This window comes from Lagenorhynchus albirostris, chromosome 15 (assembly GCF_949774975.1).
Source record: "Lagenorhynchus albirostris chromosome 15, mLagAlb1.1, whole genome shotgun sequence".
In the NCBI taxonomy this organism is placed as follows: Eukaryota; Metazoa; Chordata; class Mammalia; order Artiodactyla; family Delphinidae; genus Lagenorhynchus; species Lagenorhynchus albirostris.
In genome coordinates, this window is record NC_083109.1 from 634,155 (window position 1) to 653,719 (window position 19,565).

Here is a 19,565-nt window from a genome sequence, read left to right on the forward strand (position 1 = left end):
ATTTTCCACTCAGCGGAGTCATATTCTTAACACACAAACTTTATGACATCCAAGTCTCCCTAAACACGTTGAGTAAAATCCAAACTCTTTGCCAACAAGCTCCAGCCCCGTCTACCTCTGCCCTCTTACACCTCTCTGCTAGCATGCCGGCCTTGAACCGCCCAGTTTGTCCGAGGCTCAGGGCCTGCAAGTGGCAGAGAGCTCAGGAAGTCGCCTGGCGGCCATTAAATTGTGCAACATCAAGCAGGCACGAAAAGGCCTTTGAAAACCAAGAAACAGAAGGGCCAGATTAGTGTCTGTTGATTCAAAAGGATTAAAGATCCCGGGCCAGAATCACAGGAGTGAGAGAACCAAATGAACCCGGTACCAATTTCAGAATGAAGCTGTGTTGGGCACTGCAAGAATGAACGAAGCAGGCCTTAGTGAGTCCCTCCTTGACCTACTAGTTCCACTTTAGGGATATTCTTTCTAAGAAAATGTTCCCCAATACAGAAAAAGTTGTATGCACCAAGCTGCTCTTGATGGTGTTATTTGTAATAGTGAAAATGGAAACCTGCACAACTGTACAAATAAGCACATTCAAATGGAAAAATATAGTTATAAGATGTATACAAAGGTTACCTAATAGCACTGAAAATTTTTGTGATAGCTCCTGAAAGTAAAATGAGCAAAATGCACGGTATATATTAGAAGTACAGGGCTTCCCTGGTGGCACAGTGGTTGAGAGTCCGCCTGCCGATGCAGGGGACACGGGTTCGTGCCCTGGTCCGGGAAGATCCCACATGCCGTGGAGGGGCTGGGCCCGTGAGCCATGGCTGCTGAGCCTGCGCGTCCGGAGCCTGTGCTCCGCAACGGGAGAGGCCACAACGGTGAGAGGGGCATATACCGGTTAAAAAAAAAAAAGAGAGAAGTACATTATTACAAATATGTCTATAAACAAACAAGCCAACCTGTTTGGAGAAAATAAGAGGAAGAATACTGTCAAATATGGACAGTGGCTGCAGTCCGGCCCTGTGCTTTGCAGACCCTTCAGTTGGGCCAGGTGGATGCCTTTATCCTCACCTTGAGAGGAAACTGAGACTTCAGGGAAGCAGGTGCCATGGCTGCCCTCCAATGCCAGCCCCACCACTTGCTACAGTCCTTCAGGCTCTCAAAGCTTATCTCACGGGTCCGTTATTTAGGGGGAACACCTGAGGGCTAGGTCCATGTCAGGGTCATCCTTGTACCCCAGAACAAGAGCCTAGCAAACTCTTACCCACAGGCATTTAAGTACTGAGTAAGTGAAGACCACATGGAACCCATTTCCGTCGTCAATGAGAGTAAATGCTGACTGGGGGCAGCGGTGGTGCTTTCTCCACTTGGCGCCGCCTCATGTTGTGTTGCACTGCCGGGCTGGGGCGTTTGTCTCACACAATTCGAAGCCATTAACTTTCCCTGCTCTTGCATCTCAGGCAAGCCGTGCCCTCTGACCCCAAAGGACGTCCGATGCTCCCAGTGAAGGGACTTCCCACTGGGCACACCCAATACAGCAGGAATGGACACATGTGAAGCACCAGGGCAGTGCAGAGCGAGGCTCTCCTCAGAACAGTTTTGGGGGTGGTGCGGCTAGCACTCCAGGGCACAGCGTTAAGAAGGATAAGCAGAGTGCAGGAAGTCGTAAGCCATCTTTTCAGTAAGAACGGGAAGGGAATGAGAATACACATTCGTAGTTGCTCGGTTTTGCATGAAGAAAGCACTGGGAGGGTGAAGAGTCATCGCACAGGGCAGGAGGGGGGTGTACAGAGAACAGGCGCATTTGAGCGGGCCTCACACCCAGTATTGACTTTTGAATCCTGTACACAGAGGACCTTAAGACACTTAGCAGAGAAGTCCTCCCCACAGCACCCCTGCACTCCACCCCCAGGTCCCTGCTCCCCACTCTGCACCATCTGAGCTCACCCCGCCCCCCCCCCCCGCCTCATTCCTCCAGGACTTGTCTACCCGTGGTCGGCACCTTCACATGGTGCCCCAGCAGAGCGGGGCCACGAGGACGGGAAGATGGCCGCACACTGTTGGCCCAAGGAACGGGACCCTCTTCTTCCCAAGGTCCGCCCCCCTCTCAGCGAGCCCCTCCACCCACCCACCCAGCCGAAGACACGGGTGCCCTTCCTGCACCACGGCTGTTACAGCTGCAGCCGGACGACCTCAGGAGTTCAAGCAGCTCTCACGCCAGGCCCGAGCGCTTCAGTGGGGTGGATCCTGGCCGGCCGGACACCCTCTTGCTGCAGTGCCCGCCTGCATGGCTCTGGCAGCTCAGCCCAGACTCGACTGTAACCTGGCCGGCTCCTCCCCACGGTCCATACCCTTTCCCCAGAGACCCCACAGCTTTGTCACCAACACACCCTCTCATGGCACTGAAGATCTAGAATTTGTATTTGAGACCATCTATTTCCTGCCTGCCTCTCCCTAGGGTGCAGGGATCCTGCCTGTCGGTTACTTTGCCACTCTTTCGCCACCTTCCTGAATGAAGTAAGATACACCACACAAGCTTAAGTGGGTTCTCCCCCAAAGGAATGCTTTATTGACAAATCACCCGTTATCTACTTTAAGGAAAAGATAAATCAGTTATTACACCTGCATCCTGCCTTCCCATCACACCCCATCTGAGAGAGTCCAACCCTGGGGAAGGAGCACAGAGCAGCGTTCCTCCCAAGGCACGAGTGTGGACTGCAGCCACCCCCCACCCCCCAGTGTGTCTGAAGTGACCAGCAGACACTCAGGTACCAGACAGCACATCACAGTCGACCAGAGAAGACACTGAGCTGACGGCTCCTTCCCTTCAAGAGTGCACAGATGCCGGCGAGGTCTCTGCCCGCTAAGAGCCTGTAAGGCACAGAGCGCCCCTCCAGGTGCGCCAGACATGGAGCCCTGGGTGAGAGGCTGCTGGGCTGTGGCAGCATCGGAGCAGAAAGAGATCTTTGTAGCTCCTGAGAAAAGGCAACAGCAGAGTCCCAGCTGACCCGACGCCCTGGCCCTGACCTACCTGCGGGGTCTGCCTGTTGCTCGCTGGCCCTGGCGTGTGCCACACACCCAGGTTGGAGCCGCTGATCGGTGACGTGCCAGCCAGGCCCAGCCTGTACAGGGGCAGCGCCAGCCCTCTGTGAAGGTGCTGGTCTTTCTTTCTCCCACCCCCACCAGCCAGTGGGAGCTGCCCCGGTCACTGAGAGGAGCGAGAAGCCAGTTTTCTATACGGGGATGGAACGCACTCGTGAAATAAAACACACCACTGACACAGAGGTGCTGCCCCTCGGCTGGATGCAGGATTTTACACAGCGCTCAAAATCCACTAAGGAACCCTCGTTTATATATATAAAAACATTAGAAACAAATAAAACATAAGGCAGTATAAGGCGTGCACTTCAGCTTGAGTCCAAAGGAATAACACTTTCTAACTGTGAGGCTAAAGCTGCTTTGCGTAGTTTTACTTTCTGAAAAACCCACTGCTTTTAAAACATAAAGAATTTGCTTTTCTTAAAGCTAGATCATTAGTGTAATGGTTAGGCATCTGCTGCTACTCAGCCTTCTGGAAGCTCTCAGAAAATGGGGAGTTTTCCTGTTTGGCATTTTGAAATAAAACTGCAGATCAGGCAGGGCTGGCTCTTCCTTCTGCGACTCAGGGAAGGAGTTTTTATACTTATCGCTCTCCCCCCCCCCCCACCCCGCTTTCAACATGCTGATCTACTAACAAGACTCCCAACAGGAGCTTGGCTTCGGCTCCCACCCTGGGACCCACCACCCTGCCCGCTTCCTGCTCCAAGGCAGGACGGCGCAGTGATTTGCTGATCTGCCGACAGAAGGGGAGGCATCTGTGTACAAGACATGTTCTCTGACCCATGCGAGCGCGGCAGCCACGTCTCCACGGGGATGGCGTGATTGTTCTCAACACCCGCCGCTCGAAGTTGCAGTTGTGGCGATGACGGTGTGCTTGTTCCGTGGCTGGGCAAAGCCGCTACGGGCTTAGAAGGGCGTGTGATCGGGCAGGGGTCTGTCTCCACTCCCGGTCGGGGAGGGAAGGTTGTCACTGCCATTCTCTCTGCCACTGACAACCTTAGACTACAGATGGGAAAAGACCAAGAAAGAAGAACATGAGACAGAGCACGCACACCTAGCAGATCCTAGGCCCGTGCTGGGAATTCAAGGTGTCCGATTCCTACGTGAGTTTATGTCACATGGACGCCGCTCAGCAATACAGAAAACAAATCACCAACACGGGAAACAGGCTGGATATCTCTCTAGGAAACTACACAGTGAAAAGAGCCAATCCCCAAGAGACGACACGCTGCGTGGCTGCATTTACATGACGTTCTTGACACAACAGAAACGGAGAGCAGGTTAGGGGCTGCCAGGGGTGTAGAGCAGGGGGTAGGCAGGCCGCAGTCTCTGTGGGGATGGTGGAACTGTGCTCTGTTGTGACTGTAACAGCCACGCGTCCTGGTTGTGACACTGCAGGATGTTACCACCGGCGGAAACCGCACAAGGTACAAGAGCTCTCCGTATCATTTCCCATAACTGCACGTGAACCTACAATGACTAGTGACGTGTCCCACCCCGGCAGAACTGGGCGGTCCAGATCCAGTTACCTTTATGGTCCCAACTCGGTCCTCAAATGACTTGAAGGTGGCAGAATTCCTTTAAAGAGAGAGAAAGATGTCAGTATAAGGAGCACACTGCTTTGTCACCCTCCTAAACCTGAAGGAACTCGGGGTTAGGGTCATCTTCTGGAGAGATCCCTGAGAGATCCCGAGGTCTCACTGCAAAACCATGACGAGCCAAAAAAAGGGGAGGGGGCACACATGTTCAGAGGCTTCCCCAGGACAGAACCGAGGTCAGCCACACCCCCCAACTGCAGGACAGAAGATCTGCATGCCACCAGCTGGTGAGCCCCAGACTTCATCTGGGCAAACTGCGGACCCCTTGACTGGGCAGCCGGGGGATGCCGGGCACGTTTCTGCTGCGCCCTAAATGCACATCTTGGGGTTATGGAAAGTCCCACGTGTTCTTCACACAGATCTCTCACAGAAATCGAGCAAGAGGAAAACCAAGGAGCATTCGGAGAGCAGAGAGTGACGAGGAGGCAGAGGACAAAGCAGGCCAGGCCTGGTCCCACCCAGCCCCCGTCCCCCTCCCTGGCTCCGCAGCTCCCTGAGCCCAGGCCTCTGGAGGCAGCCTGTCAGTGACCCCTGGCACGCTCGGGGGACAGCAGCTGCAGCAGATTCTCCTGGACGGGGACACGAGCTCTGCGGGGACCCAGGCTGCACCACAGAGCAGGAGCGAGCACAGGTGGGGACTTCGAGGAGGAACAGGTCCTGGCTCTGGCTGTTCTCAGGACATAGAGAGCCACCATAAAAATCCTGGAGACACCTGAGACCTCTTGGCGTGTGCAAGCCTCTCTGTCCCTTCCGGCCCGGCCCTGAGGGCAGCCCTGGAAAGTTCCAGGTGGAGCCCAGTTTGGGGCCTCACCCCCACCAGCTCTTCAGCCTCGAAGAGTATCTCCCAACCCTGAGCCAAGAGGACGCTGAGGGGGAAAGTGGTCCTTGGTTCAGGGGTTTGGGGAGTGAGACGGACCAGCTGAAGCCACCCCCTCCCACCGGCCTCCCAGTGGGGTCCCAGCGGGCTCAGGGAGCCGTGGGGTGCGGGGGCACGTTACCTCATGGCCGGCATACTTATGGAGTGGCGGATGGAGTGGCTGCTGCTTGGAAGCATGGTAGGAGCAGAGAAGGAGAGTTAAGGCAAGGACAGGACCGGCCTCTCCGTGCAGGAAGCTGAGGCCCCGTCCACCCCGCACCACTGAAGCAGAGAAGCCGCAAGGCTGCCCTCGGGGGGAGAACCAGACCCGGGTGCCCCTCGCATGGCCCCAGAAGCGTGACACTGCCGGAAGAGGGTGCTGGGACAAGGAAACTAAGACGCCCTTGGCCTGGGGTGCTAAAGACACTTCTGGTGCCAAGAACCGCCAGGTGTCCCCACGTGACTTAACAGCCAGCTCCAGAGAGACCGGCAGAGCAAGTAGGAATATTTCAAGTCACAGGCTGCTCTGGACTTGGGTTCCAGGCCTCCAAGGCGGAGGAGCGGCTCGATCAGCACGAGGTAAAGGACACTCGGGAGGCTGTCTGACCCGGTCCCAAGCACCCCGCGGCAGAAAGAGCGCTCGGTTGCGGGGAGGAGACCAGCTCCACTTTGAGGGGCAGGACTGCTTCTGGGGGAGGAGGACATGGGGACACGACGGCTTGAGGGCCGGCAGGGCCCCTTCCTTCCAGGAATAGAGTCAGGGGTGGGCCGATAGCTACTCGGTGAGGCCGGGTCAGAACGGGCGGCAACAGGACCCAGCCGGCTGCACAATCAGGGGAGGAGCCCTGAACCCGTCACGCCACTGGTGACCACCTTGCTGTGCTGGTCCCACCCCCACCGTCATCCGCACAGCCTCCCCTGGGGCCAGCCGTGCCCAGCGTGTCCAGCGTCAGTCTTACCTAAAGGAGTGTGAGAAGGGCCGAGCCCTGAGAGCGGCGGCAGGAGGAGAGAAGAGATGCAGTGTTAGGAGGGGCGCCTGGTCCTGCCCCGGCCCCTCTGCTCGAGCTCCGGAAGAGCACAGGGACGCCGGCGACCACGCTGCCAGAGGAGGGCACGTGCCCCCTCCCCAGCCTCTGCCCCGCCCTCCTGGATGCGGTCACATACGAGGGACCCTCGCATCTGACTACGCCACAGACTGGAGAGAAGGAGCCCAAAAAAACAAGCAAAGCGAGGGCGTGAGGTGCTCTTCGGCCCCCGGGGTCGGCGCCTCCCCCAGGACCCCATCAGCCTGCACTCCAGCTGGGCCGGGGCGCCCCCTGCACCGCGACAGGGCCTGCGACACCCCCAGGGCTGAGAACTTCATGCTCTGGCTCCATCACCACAGATGACAGAAGCTGACCAACAAATCTGAGCGTGTCCAAGGGCAGCTGCCCGGGGGGGCGGGGGGTTGGGGAGGGGGACAAGGCCACCCCAACGTGGAGATCATTTCAGAAGTGACAGTCACATGGCCTGACGTACCCACACCGCTCTGGTGGGCGGCAGGACCTGCTCTGCTCGGCAGGAGAACGAGCCCAATGGTGAGAGGAGGCATGTGTCCCATCAAAGGTCACCCAGCTGGACGGAGGCCTGACCCTGCTTTAAGTGGGTTTTTGGCCCCAATCCAGTTCCCCCCCGCCGGGGATGCAGAAGGCCTCTCGACCCGGGCTACTCCTGGACGGGCCCTTCGAGACACCAGTGTGGGGCTGCCGTCCTGAAGGACTGAGCAGCACCTGACCCTGAACGTGCAAGGGAGACCTCCCTGATTCTCCTTCTTGAGAAGCTCCAAACCACGGAGGTAAATGGGCCTTGGCCTCAGAAACCACCTGAGACCACGTGGTGAGGCGATGGGGACACACCGAGGACCCTGAGACCCGGAGATCACAGTGCCACTGGGATCACGAGAGCAAAACCAGCAGCAGGCACTCGAGGCCCCAGATGAGACCCCAGCCAACAGGCACCGTGACCACGCGCCGCTTCCTCTGCCGGTCTGACTCACGCACGGCGGGCACAGGACCTGCAGCGACACGGCCACTCCGGGTTCTGAGCAGACAGCGGGGGCAGACGGAGCATGGGCCGCGTCGCTGCTCCCCCAGATCGAAGCCGTTCGCGTGCGGAACTGCCCAGCAGGCTCGCCCGCAGCCGCTTCCACACGCGCCCGGGGCTCCGCCCTCTCGCCTGCTTTCCAGCCAGAGTGCTCCGAACACGCTCGAAAGTGAGCGAGAATACTGAACGTGAGCGCATGACACGAAAAATGAAAGAGAATGTTCCCAGAAGAGGACGAAGCAGACCTCTGTCACCTGCTTCAGATGCCCTGTCATCAGACCAGCCTCTGCAGGAAAGCACAGACCCGAGCAGACGCTCCCCTCGCTCTGTGACGGGCCCTGGGAGTGAGGCCTGGCCGCCAGGGGCGTGTGATCAGCCTGTCGCCAGGCTTACCCCAGCCTGGCTCAGGTGGTCACAGAAGGCATCCCATCGAGCGTCAAGGGAGACTCGATCCAGGAACACACCCAGAGTCAAGCATGAGCCGAGCAGTGCGAAGCCTCGGGGAGCAACTGCCACAGGCCCTCCTGCTGCCAGCGCAGAGCCACCGCCTGGGGTGGGGGGGGGTCCCTCTTGTGCCCGAATCGCAGCCATGGTGGGCAAGGCCTGCATCCGAGCGTGGCCCGCAGGGTCCCCCACTGTAGAGGGTGCACCCCTGAGGCACAGACTGCCTATTACTGACGGTTCAGCTTCTCCGAAGGTTTGAAGTTTTTCAAAATAAAAGGCTGGGGGGGTCAAGGAGAGGAGAGGGGTAACGATGTCAAACAAACACTGATAAAACGTGAGCACGGCTCCAGGCACCAGCTGTCCTCTGCTCAGCCGGGTGGGGCCTGGGGCTTGTGAGCGCCTGTGGCCATTTGGCCAGGGCAGGGCTCCTATCTTGAGGCCCACGAGGCAGCCACAGGCTGTGAGGCAGGGAAATGCTTACCCTAAGCAGGCAAGAAGGAGCCCACTCAAGGGTGAGAGGTGAGGGGTCAGGGCCAGGGGGACTCCCAATGCCACGCTCAGCAGGCCAGACCCACAGCAACTCCATAGGATTCTTGGCGATGAGGAGATAGGGCAGGGCCGGCAGTGGAACCCGGGGGGCCAAGTCCAGGGTGCTGGCGATGGGGATGACCCGCACTGCCCGCTGTCTCTCTCCAATTAGTCCCAACAACCCCGAGGGAGGCCCTTGTGAGGGCACAGCAAGGAAGGAGCTCAGCCAGGAGCCACACCCGGGCCTCTGGCTCCAAGGAGGCCCTGCGGGGGCAGCAGCGAAGCCCAGAGCAGGAAACTCAGGGTGAAGCCTGGCTTGGGAGCGGCGTGGCCGTCAGGCTGGGGGTGGCCACTGTTGTGTGTGGTCCACCTAGTGCCCGGGCCCCCCACTCTCCCTGGCCCCAGAGGCACTCGGGTGGCCAGCAGGGTCTCAACCACTTCTGGGACAGAACGCTCAGTCGGGGGCCCTAGCGTGCAGCCGCACGCTCTCTGAGGGCAGGCCTGGCAAACACCCCGAGAAACACCACGCTTGCCCTCGACTTGTCCAGGCTGGCGGGCCACCCAGGCTGACGCTGCCCCCAGGCCGAATCGTTTTCTCTCCGTGGAACTTCGACAAGAAGCATCGCCTCCACCAACCCTAAGTACCAAAGTTACCCACAGGCACCAGTGACCCCCCCCAACCCCGCACCCCAAGAAACATACAAATAAATGGCAGAGGTAGCCGGTAAACAAGAGTTTGTGAACCAACTGGTCAGGGGCTGGTGTGGCCACACCTGTGGGTGGTGAGGGGCCCCTGAGGCATGTGCATCTGAGCCTGGAGGCTCAGGCAGGCTTCCTGCAGACCCTCTAGTGGATCTAAACCCCCTAAAACCCCACCTGCCTGTCCCAGCTCTCAGGGTGGAGGTGTCAGGCCAGGGAGTCTCACCTCATGTCCCCAAGCTTCCGGCTGATGGCAGAGCCCATGGTGGACAGGGCTGCTGAGGTCTTCTGTCCTGCCTGAGAGAGGGTTTCCTGGGTCTTCTTGTAGCTGGAAGGAGAAACACCAGTTAAACCAACCAAACAGAAGGCGTAGCCATGCCTCCCCACACCAAGGACAAGGCACCCAGAGAAAAGAGGGGGCGGTCAGGGCGGTGAGAAAGCCTGGCCACCAGGAAGAGGACACGTGTCCTGTCTCAGGGCCCCCAGGGGACTGCATGAGGGACAGATGCAGCACTGCCAGGTCACGACCCCCCACCCTGTAATAACACCGTTTTCTGCTCTTCCTGTAATGCAGGCTCCCCTCCGTGGAAACTTACTTGCCCCACCCCTACAGCAAAGAGGCCCACAGAGCCCAGGGCCTGCGGCCAAGCAGACCAGCCCCTCAGGCCCTCCTGGGGCTTCTCTTTTCTCTTCTCGTCTAAGACAGTCCTCTGAGGACAGAACAGCTCGACCACACCCACAGGGGATGCAGCCGGCAGTGCGGCCTGCGCCGGGCCAGCCTTCAGACCCCGAGCAGCCCCTCCAGCCCTCCACCCTCCTGTTCTGCATCTACCATGTCCTTTGAGAACGGGTTCAAGGGGGTGGTCTTGGCGGAGACGGCCTGTTCCACACCCTCCTGCCCCATTCACCCACAACAAGATGGCTCGTGACCTCAACGGCAGTGGCACAGGCACGGGCAGGGTGCCTGGGCCACAGGGACGGCAAGGACACCCTCAGGCCCAGGCTGAGAGCCAACACCTACAGCTGCCAGCACCCCACCCAGCCCCCCGTCCAGCCCCCACCAGAAACAGAAGACACAGCAGCCTGAACCCAGGAGCTCCTTTCTAGCCAAACTGGCAACCCCACAACAATGGCTCGAGATGGTAGGGCTCCGGAGACGCCAGCCGGCTCCGGCCCTCCTGGCACCCCCAGGTCACAGGGGGCTGGCTCGGACGGCACCAGCAGTGGGGCTTCCAGGCCCCTTTCCCATCCACCCCACATCGTCGCCCTCGGGAGGCCCCACGTGAGCGCCTGCTACCCGCCTCCTACCTGGTGCCCTGCACTCCCCGTCCTGTGGGGACGGCCTGGCCCCAAGCACCCTGGAGGGGCCTCCCTCCCCTCAGCTGCAGCCACTCACAGCACAGCAGGGCCCGGGCCTCAAAACACGTCGCTTCCCAGCAAGAGTCTGGAAATATCTTGAAATCGCTAAGACATTTGAGTTTATCTCAGTTTCCAGAAGGTCAGTGATTCTGGAACACGCTGTTAATAACGAGGAAAAAATAATTTCTAAAATCCTTGCCGAAGAATCTGCTTCTGCGTTTTCTGGATTCAAAAACTAGTAAGAGGCCTCATTCTGAACCCAGGCCTTAGAAAACCCTGACAACGAGAAATTCCTCCCCCAGTGATAGTCCGACACGATCACAGAACTTAAGTGAACAGGAACTCAAAGTCCAATCACCTGCCCAGTGACCCAGGTATCTGGACAGCTGGGGCCTGGACAGGATCCCCCGGGCCGAGCGACAAGGTCCATTCTAGGCCACAGCAGATTCGTACCAAAACCCAAAGTCCACACCCTCCTTTCAGAGGGTTTCCACGCAGACTGTGGTCACAATTCTCCCAGGCGTCTTCTGACTTGAAGACGCCTTCACCCGGAGCTGCCACCTACACCATGGCCTGTCTCAGCGTCTCTCAAGACGGCGGCAACAGAAGTGGAGCATCCTGAGGGTGACCTAGCAGGGGGCCCAGGCACTGAATCACCAGCAGGAGAGGCGCGTGCTGTGGGCCACTCTGCAGGGAAGCACCCCTCTGGGACAGATGTGGTGCAGAGGCCAGGGCAGAGCCAGCGTCTGTGTCCTGGTAACTCAGCCCCACCCGTGCCTGAGAGCACCAGGCTGTGCGGGCCCTGGCCGCTGCCCCTTTGGGAATTCCTTTCACCTTTTAGGAAGACAAAGGCCTCCTCCCAGGACCAGTGGGCGTGGCTGTCAGTCAGAGGGAGGCATCTGCTGGATGCTCCTCCTCCAGGATCCTCCCTTGGGGGGCCGTCTCCACCTGCCACTCGGTGGGGCCCGTGATCCCAGACTGCCTGGCCGGAGACTACAGCTCCCGGACCACAGTGAAAGCACAATCTTATTGTTGGTCTGCAAGGCTGGGAAGATACCATCCAGCCCCACCAGGCACCCCTTGACCACAGAGGAGCTACCTGAGAACAAAGCCACTGTGGGGAGAGTGGAAGGGGGAGGGACACAGGTTGGGAGCGCTGGTCGGAGCCCCGGGCAGAGGGCCTGGAGCGGGGGCTTCTCGCCAGGCAAAGCCTCCCCGTCCCTCCTAGGCTGACACTATCTGTAGCTGTGCTTTCTGTCACCTGCGACCAAAGAACTCAACATGCCAACGAGTGACTGTGCAATTTACTGGTGTCCACACAAAGCACGATTTTAGCTATGATCCACCTAAAAAAGGATCCCATTAGGTGATCACTTCACGACCAACAGAGCACGGCTGCTGAATCAACAGCTGGCCGAGGGAAGAGACCCCCTCCCAAACGGCATCAACCCACTCACGACAGGACCGCTGCACCAGAGCTAAGTGCTTGGGCTGCACACGCCCGCCTCCTCCCCCTGGGCGGCGCTCTCCGAAAGGGATCCACCAGCACACGGATCGCGAATCGCGAAAGACAGGGTGGCTCCGAGGCTCTGGACGCGCAACCCTGGCAGCGGTCTCCGGCAGCCACCGCTAGGGAGGCACCAGTCAGACGACCCCGAGAGTGCAGAGCAGCTGTGTCGCGTCGTCACCGTCCTGGGCTATCACTACAGAGACGCCTCCAGCCCTGACAACTCTACCACCAGACTTGGGGCTAAGACCTCGTGGCCGCTGCCTGATGCAGCGCGTGAAAAGGGCCATCCCACCAGCCACACCTGCAGGCCCAGAGCCACAGGGTCCGTTCAGAGGAGTCAGAACCGTGATCATCAGAAACAGTATCCCAGCAGCTTCCCGTCAACTGGCTTTACAGAACAGCACTAAGATCTCCCAAGGCTATTTTCAGCTCTGGTCTGCACCGTGAGCCTGCCTGCAGCAACGGGCTGCCCTACCAAGCCACGCAAACAGCACGAAACCCCAAGCACCAGACCCACTCGGTGCCCGGCTCCCCTCGTGACCCCAGGCTGCAAAGGCTCCACGCACACAGCTGGCCAACCTGGGCTTCCGGGCACCTCCAAGACAAGCTGGGTCACAACCATTTCCTCTCAGCCCAACACAGAAGGGCTTTCTGCCCATGCCTTCTGGCAAGCACGACAGCACTTCCTTCTAAGCAAGACCTCCCAGAAGATGACTATTTTAAAATACTGCAGGGGCTTCCCTGGTGGCGCAGTGGTTAAGAATCCGCCTGCCGATGCAGGGGACACGGGTTTGAGCCCTGGTCCGGGAAGATCCCACATGCCATGGAGCAACTAAGCCCGTGCACCACAACTACCGAGCCTGCGCTCTAGAGCCCGCGAGCCACAACTACTGAAGCCTGCACACCTAGAGCCCATGCTCCACAACAAGAGAAGCCACTGCAGTGAGAAGCCCGTGCACCACAATGAAGAGTAGACCCCACTCGCCGCAACTACAGAAAGCCTGCGCACAGCAACGGAAGACCCAACGCAGCCCAAACCTAAATAAATAAATAAAATCTAAAAAACAATAATAAAATGAAATACTGCACCACCCAGTTCAAAGGCTATACCCAGAACGGAGCACGAATGAAGCGCTACCATCTTGTTTAAGAATCTCAAATAAGACGTCGGGAGTCCTTCTGGACCAGAGGTCTGTCAGACACACAGAGCTACCCATGGGGGTTCTGCGCTCTACTTATTTTCTGTGTGGCTGAGAGCTTGGAGTTTCTCAGGCCAAAGGAGCTCCTTCGAGATCTGACCCGCATGGCCCACGCTGCGCCCCCAGCTCAAGAGCCACCCCTAAGTGCAAGAGACCCTGAGAGCACCACAGCTGGAGCCAGGTCTGCAGGGGAAGGAGGGGGAAAAGCGCCATCAGCATCAGTCCAGATGGCGCCCAAGGTGCATCACCAGCCAGACGTGGCCCAAGCTCAGCTCCGGCCTCTGATCTGAGGGACACACGTCAGGCAGGGGGAAGTTTTCAGTGTGGTCTGGTGGCGGAGTGAACTTCCTTCAGTGTCTGCACCCTCTTCCAGAGGCATTTAAAGGACAGTTTCTTTTGTGTTTGAGAGGAGAAAAATTATATTAAAAATAAAATAGCCAAGAAACACCACAGCTAGGTCTGAGCCAAGTGTGCACAGCCTCCCTGTCCCTCAAAGGTGTCAGGAGGGGAGAGGATGGAGGAGCCGGCAGCAGAGGCACTCACAGGTCCGACTGGGTCACTTTCTCATTCCACTCTCCAAGTTTCTCAGAAGTTTTCACGTAGCTAAAAACAGAAAGTCTGTGGTAAATGATTTAGAAAAACTACTTCAACTCAGGTTTCAAACTGGCAAGTGACATTCCAGGGAAAACAGAGAAGGACCACTTGGTAGGAAGACTGAACGTTCAGCCTGCTTCTGCTCAGCACCGGCTCTGCAGGCCCAGGTGAGGCATCTGCAGGCCCAGCCACTCTCCTCACGCCGAAGGAGGGCCTGCTCACTCGACGGAAGCTGTGTCTTGGGGAACAGCTGGGAGGAGCAAGGAGGGCACAGCCCATGGCCCCAACACAGCCACCCTTTGGGGTTCAAGGCCTACAGTTTCCTAGGACAGAGAACTGGGCCTTTCCTAGGGCAGATTTATGAAAATTGACTTGGTCTTCCTGTGGGAACCTGGCTTCTCAGACAGTGGGAGACATCTCCCATCCCCCCACCTTGGAGGATGCGTTTCAGAGGAGCCACACAGCCGCACTACCCAAATTCAGAGAGCTGCGGCACAGAGGGTCTGGGTCAGAGGTCCTGACCACGTCATGCCCATGAGAAGGACTCATGTCCACAGACTCACGTCGGCAGATGCTGACCTGTGGGGACCATGGAAAACCAGCCTCATTAAGCACCTAATTCGTGTTCTCTCCAATGGAGACCCTGAAACATATTCTTCTTGTCAATTTCGGCTTGGACAACCAGCTAGCACGTCTGCCGCCTTTTAAAAACACGTGTAGACTCTACACTCTTTGAATAAATACAAATTCAGTTGCTGGCAAGGATTCAGGGCCCCCAGCTGGCTGCTTCCAAGCGGCACACTTGCTGACCCTGCTCCCAGGAGGCCCCTCACCCCCAGGACTCAACGCCCATCAAGCAGGTAGAGCAGACACTCACGCGTTAGACACCTGTACATCATGCCAACCCCTGGACAGGTTCTGCTTCAGGCCCTCCAAGGTAGAAAGGCCCAGCCTCCTCTTCAGCTCTCCACAGTGCCTCTCCTTGGCTGCCAGCACCTGGCGCAGAGTGACAACTTCCTCCTCCACCTGCAAAAGCACCGTTACCAGGATTCAGCCACCACTATGGCAGGAAGTGACCACCATCCTTACACACGTCGCAGTGAAGACCTTCTCAGAATCACCTAAGAATTTTCCATTTACAGAAACACAGCTCGTCTTAGGAACAGTCTACAGCAGGCATCGGTTCTGTTTGTATGTGGCGCCAGCACCTCGACTTCTTCTGGAGAACTGTCCCGCCCCCCTAAGCCGAGTGTTCTGGCGGGGCTACTGACCACAGTGCCCACCCGTGGATGACAAGCAAGGCCTGTCGGAGCTCTTCCCTGGGACTAGGAACGGGTGTTAGAAGACAGCAGCCCCTTTCTGTCCAGGCTCCGGGTCTGGGTGTGAGTAACAGAAGGTGGGCGGGTTGGCAGCCAGGCCCCATCTGCACCATGGGGGAATTCCACACGTCGGGGGAAGGAAGCAGAGCTGACAGACGGATGGGTGGCCAGAGACCCACGTGACAGAGAAACAACCCTTATGACAACATTTGTGTTCCCAAGGTCAGCTGCCGGCCTCGGCAAAAGCCACTTACAGAAGCCCAAAGAAAATTCTCTTTTCTGCTTAAAGTAATTTGAGTTGGGCAACAGAAAAAATCTTGACAATAACGACCAGAATCTTCTCATGTCTTAAAACAAAGAGTGAACTACAGAGAGGAGCATCCTTTAGAGCCTTCCTACTTTAGATTCTCAATACTTCCTGCTTCTTCCTGCTCCTATGTGAACAGCTACTCTAAAAAAAATAAAGTCCCTTTCTTAAAAAAATGACTGTTTGGGTTGAGGCACTAACAACAGCCTGAAGCCCTATATATCACTAGATTCTGCTTCAGAAAATACTGAAAAAGAAACGATTCAGAACTACAGGATCATCTGAGGCCAACCTATTACCAGTCACCCCAGCAGTGGCACTCGGTGACTTGAACTTTCCATTTATGGTGCTTTGGGCACGTGGGCTTAAGGGCACGTGGGCGTGCAAGCTGAAATTTTTAAGAAACACAAGCGCTTCTTCATTTTGCAATTCACCTCTGAAAAAAACCTTGTGGTTTTATTCTCTAAACCAACACGTCCTGAAATAAAAGGCAAAACGTAAGTCTCCTGGGACTTCCTGCTGCTTCTCCTTTAACCTCCGTTCAATCCAGAAAGGGCGGCTTCCTCTACGGTCTAAAACCTGGTCCTGGGGCTGGGTTTGTCCGCATGACCAGCTCTGCTCAGACCCAGGCCTGGACCCAGGATGTATCAGGACGGGCTTGTTTCCGAAGACGGAGCAGAGAACTGCAACAAGCGTGCTCCAGCCTCTGCCTGACTGACGCCAACAAGTTCATTTCCCCAGATTCTGGAATCTCAAGTGAGTCACTATTAGACTCTGTATCACACCGTAAAAAGAAACACTCTTGGCAGTTAGTCTGAATGAAAATTATACGCAGACACTTTTGTTCTTAACTCCTATTTCCTCTTAAAGAGCTCTCACTTTAAAAAGATCACACGAAACGCTTTTTACAGAAGTATTTTAAAAAGAAAAATGAAGATCCAGGGACTGATATATCCATGGGGGTCTTGAAAGTGTCGTGTTGATTCCAAAAGAGAAACTCCCAGCAGATGGTGTGCTCCGAGCAGCTGCCCCATGCGGACATTCTCCTCATGGAGCACCCACAAGGTGCCAGACACACGCCAGCCAAGGGCTGCAGAGGGCAGTTTCTGTGGGGCTCCAGGGACAATCTCCCAGGGCAATTTCTCCAGAGCACAGCCAGCACTCTGGCCCCTCATTAGGCTGGGAGGGCCTCACAGTCACCCCCGGATGGACAGCCATGACACAACACCTTTGCAAGCTCAGCCCTGAGCTCCTCCGCCTCGGCATCTGTCAGACCCTCCACAGCAGGAGCCTGGGCGGCCACCGCTGTGTCGACAGGAACATCCGTCATGGAGTCGGAGAGCAGACCTTTATTAGGAGAATTCAGGTTGATATCTGCCAGAGACAAAATGCAGTCAGAGAGCATCAAATAAGAAGTCACAGAGGAAGAGAGAACAGAGGTCTCCACCGAGGGAGAAAGCAAGGGTGCAAGGGCAGGTTTAGGAGAAAGGGGCGGGGGACCCGTGGAGACAATGCCTCTTCTCTGAAAGGTTCTGCAAAGATGCTTTGGCCACCAGCCTGGGAGCAGCCACATCTCAGGCCACCCAAGTTGCTTCTTCAGGTTCTAGAAATGCTGGCACAAGGCAGCCACCCCCTAAATCTGGTTCCTCCTGTAGGAATACTATCTTCACAGACAGGAAACCTTTGTTAAAAACAAAGCCGCTGGATCTAACAGCTCTTCCGTTTTTTAGCGTGAAGGAACTTAATACAGCTGTAAACACTACCAGCACCACTTTCCAATCAGCTGCTCCGCCAGGGCGCAGGCTAAGATTACACACAAGGAACACAGTCATCCAGCCCCTGTGGGGAGTCAGCAAAACAAAATCCGTTCAGTTCATCCTCGACCCTCACCCCACAGCAAGAAGGCTGCGGCGGTGTGCAGAGGGCACTGCCTCCTCACACCTCTGCTACACCCAGACCAGGATCGAACCCCTGCGTCACGTTTGTTCTCCACGTTAAACGCACTTTCCTGTATGCACTAGAAGGTTACAAGAAAAACATGTCTACGTCAGTTCTTTCCAATTCCAAATGCAAGGCCGTCGTTGTTTAGTCAATCAGCATTGAAAACATCTTCCCTTTTGATCAGCACATTCTGTGAAGAGACGGGCTCTGTATGGTGTTTGGCACATTTAAAAGTAAATTAAAGGGAATTCCCTGATGGTCAGTGGTTAGGACTCTGCGCCTTCACTGCCGAGTGCCCACGTTCAATCCCTGGTCAGGGAACTAAGATCCCACAAGCCAAGCGCAGCATGGCCAAAAAAAAAAAGAAAGAAAAGTAAATTAAAGGCGCAAAACAGTAAAAGTGTCTTTAACTGCAGGTATGTTTGTCTACTCTAGAAACCCTAGAATCTGCTAAAAATAGGCGAAATGCCCTTAAAACCAAAGACACTCTGTTTAGCTGGCCGTGTCACTCCCTTCACATGTCCCACAGCTGGAGCCATGCTCTTCTGTGGTGCTCTAGAAATGTTCACTAAATGAAGCTTTTCTTTTTAATCAACAGATTTCAACATTTAACTGAGCAACCTACGTGGCTTTACTTCATCGTTCGTACCTGCTGTGTTGACCCTACTCAAATTCAGTAAGTGCCTCGAGATCCCTACAACTTTTCTATTCTTAAAAAACAAATAAAGGCCCTCAGCCACTGTCTGCTTATAAAACTGTGTGCTCACCCAACATGCTGTGCGCTGCCCAGTCTCTGGGTGAGACCAAGCTCGGTACCCCCTGCAGGCAGACGCCATTCACACCCTGACTCAGAGGTGACCAAGGTCCTTACCAAAGGACCTACAGAGAGAATTAGCAGGGGCTGCTGCAGTAGGCAACACTAGGGGGCCAGAGCCCCTCACCTGGGTGAATCTCAGCTCAGCCTGTATAATCATCTGCAAAATGGGGTTTTTTGGGACCATTATAAAAAGGTTATTGCGAAAATGGAAAAAGATCTGAGAAACAGGCTTGGAATGGTGTCTGGCACATAGAAGGTGCTCAGTAAATGTTTTCTGTCGTTCTCGTGACCGGAACCCCACGCTTGTGACGAATTCTAATGTTTAATTAATACGCTGACACAGATCAAACGATAGAAAAGCACCCTGAAATCATCCAGTGTAGTTACATCAACGCAGGATTAGCACTCCCTCTAGAGCCCCAGGATGGAAGACAGACTCGTACCACCTCCTCAAGATCTTAAGCTTCTGGGCCCGCTCCACACCCCCCAGCGGCCACCTCCAACTAGTCTGGGATGTCAGTTCCGGAAACAGGCCTGGTATGCTGGGTGTGCCCCTGACTCACTGCACTCTTCCCCCTCCAGACAACTCTGCAGTAGGCTGGGCTCCGAGCTGCGTTGCCACCCAAGGGGCGCTGCGCCCAACGCGAGGACGGCGTCGCCTCCCTTCCCCTCCCCGGGCGCCGCGCACGGCACCTCGGCCCGCATCCAGGGCCGGATGGGGTGTCCCCGAGGGCCCTGCGCAGGGACTGAGGGCGGCCCGCCGGGCAAGAGTCGGGCGGGGGCAGAGTGGGAGCTACCCGGAGTGACGAAACCCAACGCTCTGGGGCGAGGGGAGGGCGCTGGGGAACCAGTGCTCAGAGCGATCCCAGCGGGGGCGGAACACCCGCCAGGAGCTTCGAGGCCGCGCGCGTGGGAGAGGAAGAGGTGCCGCGGGACGGGCGGGCGCAGGCGGAGGGGCCCAAAGGCCGCCACGCGGCGCCGGGCCCGCGGGTACCTTGGCCGGCGGAGTCCATGTTTAGGCGGCGGCCGGGCCGCAGCTGGCGTCGAAGCCGGGGTCGCGGGCGCAGTGGGAACCGAGCGGGCCGCACCAGGTGTCGCTCGCCGCTTACGCACCAGCCAGCTGAATCGCCTCAAGCGCCGCGGCATTACGTGATCAACAGCGAGACGACCCACTTCCGCTTTGACGCGCGCTCCGCCCCCCCCGTCCCGCCCCCACGAACGG

At 56.9% G+C, this 19,565-nt stretch overlaps 1 protein-coding gene across 9 annotated transcripts; it reads right to left on the reverse strand.

The window, feature by feature from the left end:
- Window positions 1-2,528: 2,528 nt before the first annotated feature.
- On the reverse strand, window positions 2,529-19,523 carry TPD52L2 (TPD52 like 2). 9 transcript variants are annotated; one of them, XM_060124502.1, is made up of 9 exons: window positions 19,338-19,518; window positions 16,814-16,959; window positions 14,837-14,985; window positions 13,909-13,968; window positions 9,524-9,625; window positions 6,504-6,530; window positions 5,687-5,728; window positions 4,620-4,668; window positions 2,529-4,092 (listed from the first exon to the last, which is right to left on the reverse strand). In XM_060124502.1, exons 1-9 carry the CDS (start codon window positions 19,354-19,356, stop codon window positions 3,997-3,999), a joined length of 690 nt encoding a protein of 229 aa, XP_059980485.1. In that variant the 5' UTR covers window positions 19,357-19,518; the 3' UTR covers window positions 2,529-3,996. The 9 variants fall into 9 exon arrangements, 8 of the variants coding, with proteins under 8 accessions (XP_059980485.1, XP_059980488.1, XP_059980486.1 ...); XR_009535700.1 differs by adding an exon at window positions 10,694-10,805 and having other exon boundaries at window positions 4,036-4,092; window positions 5,687-6,530; window positions 19,338-19,523; XM_060124506.1 differs by lacking the exon at window positions 2,529-4,092 and adding an exon at window positions 10,694-10,805 and having other exon boundaries at window positions 4,625-4,668; window positions 19,338-19,523.
- Between the last annotated feature and the right edge of the window lie 42 nt (window positions 19,524-19,565).

Bases quoted from the DNA above. Each gene is read 5' to 3' on its own strand.
- TPD52L2 (XM_060124510.1), bottom strand. The intron at 14,986-16,813 runs GTGTTGTGTCAT...GTGCTTTTGCAG, and splicing joins TCAGGGCTGAGCTTGCAAAG to GTGGAGGAGGAAGTTGTCAC. The intron at 9,626-13,908 runs GTGAGTGCCTCT...TTCTCCTTCCAG, and splicing joins AAAGTGACCCAGTCGGACCT to CTACAAGAAGACCCAGGAAA.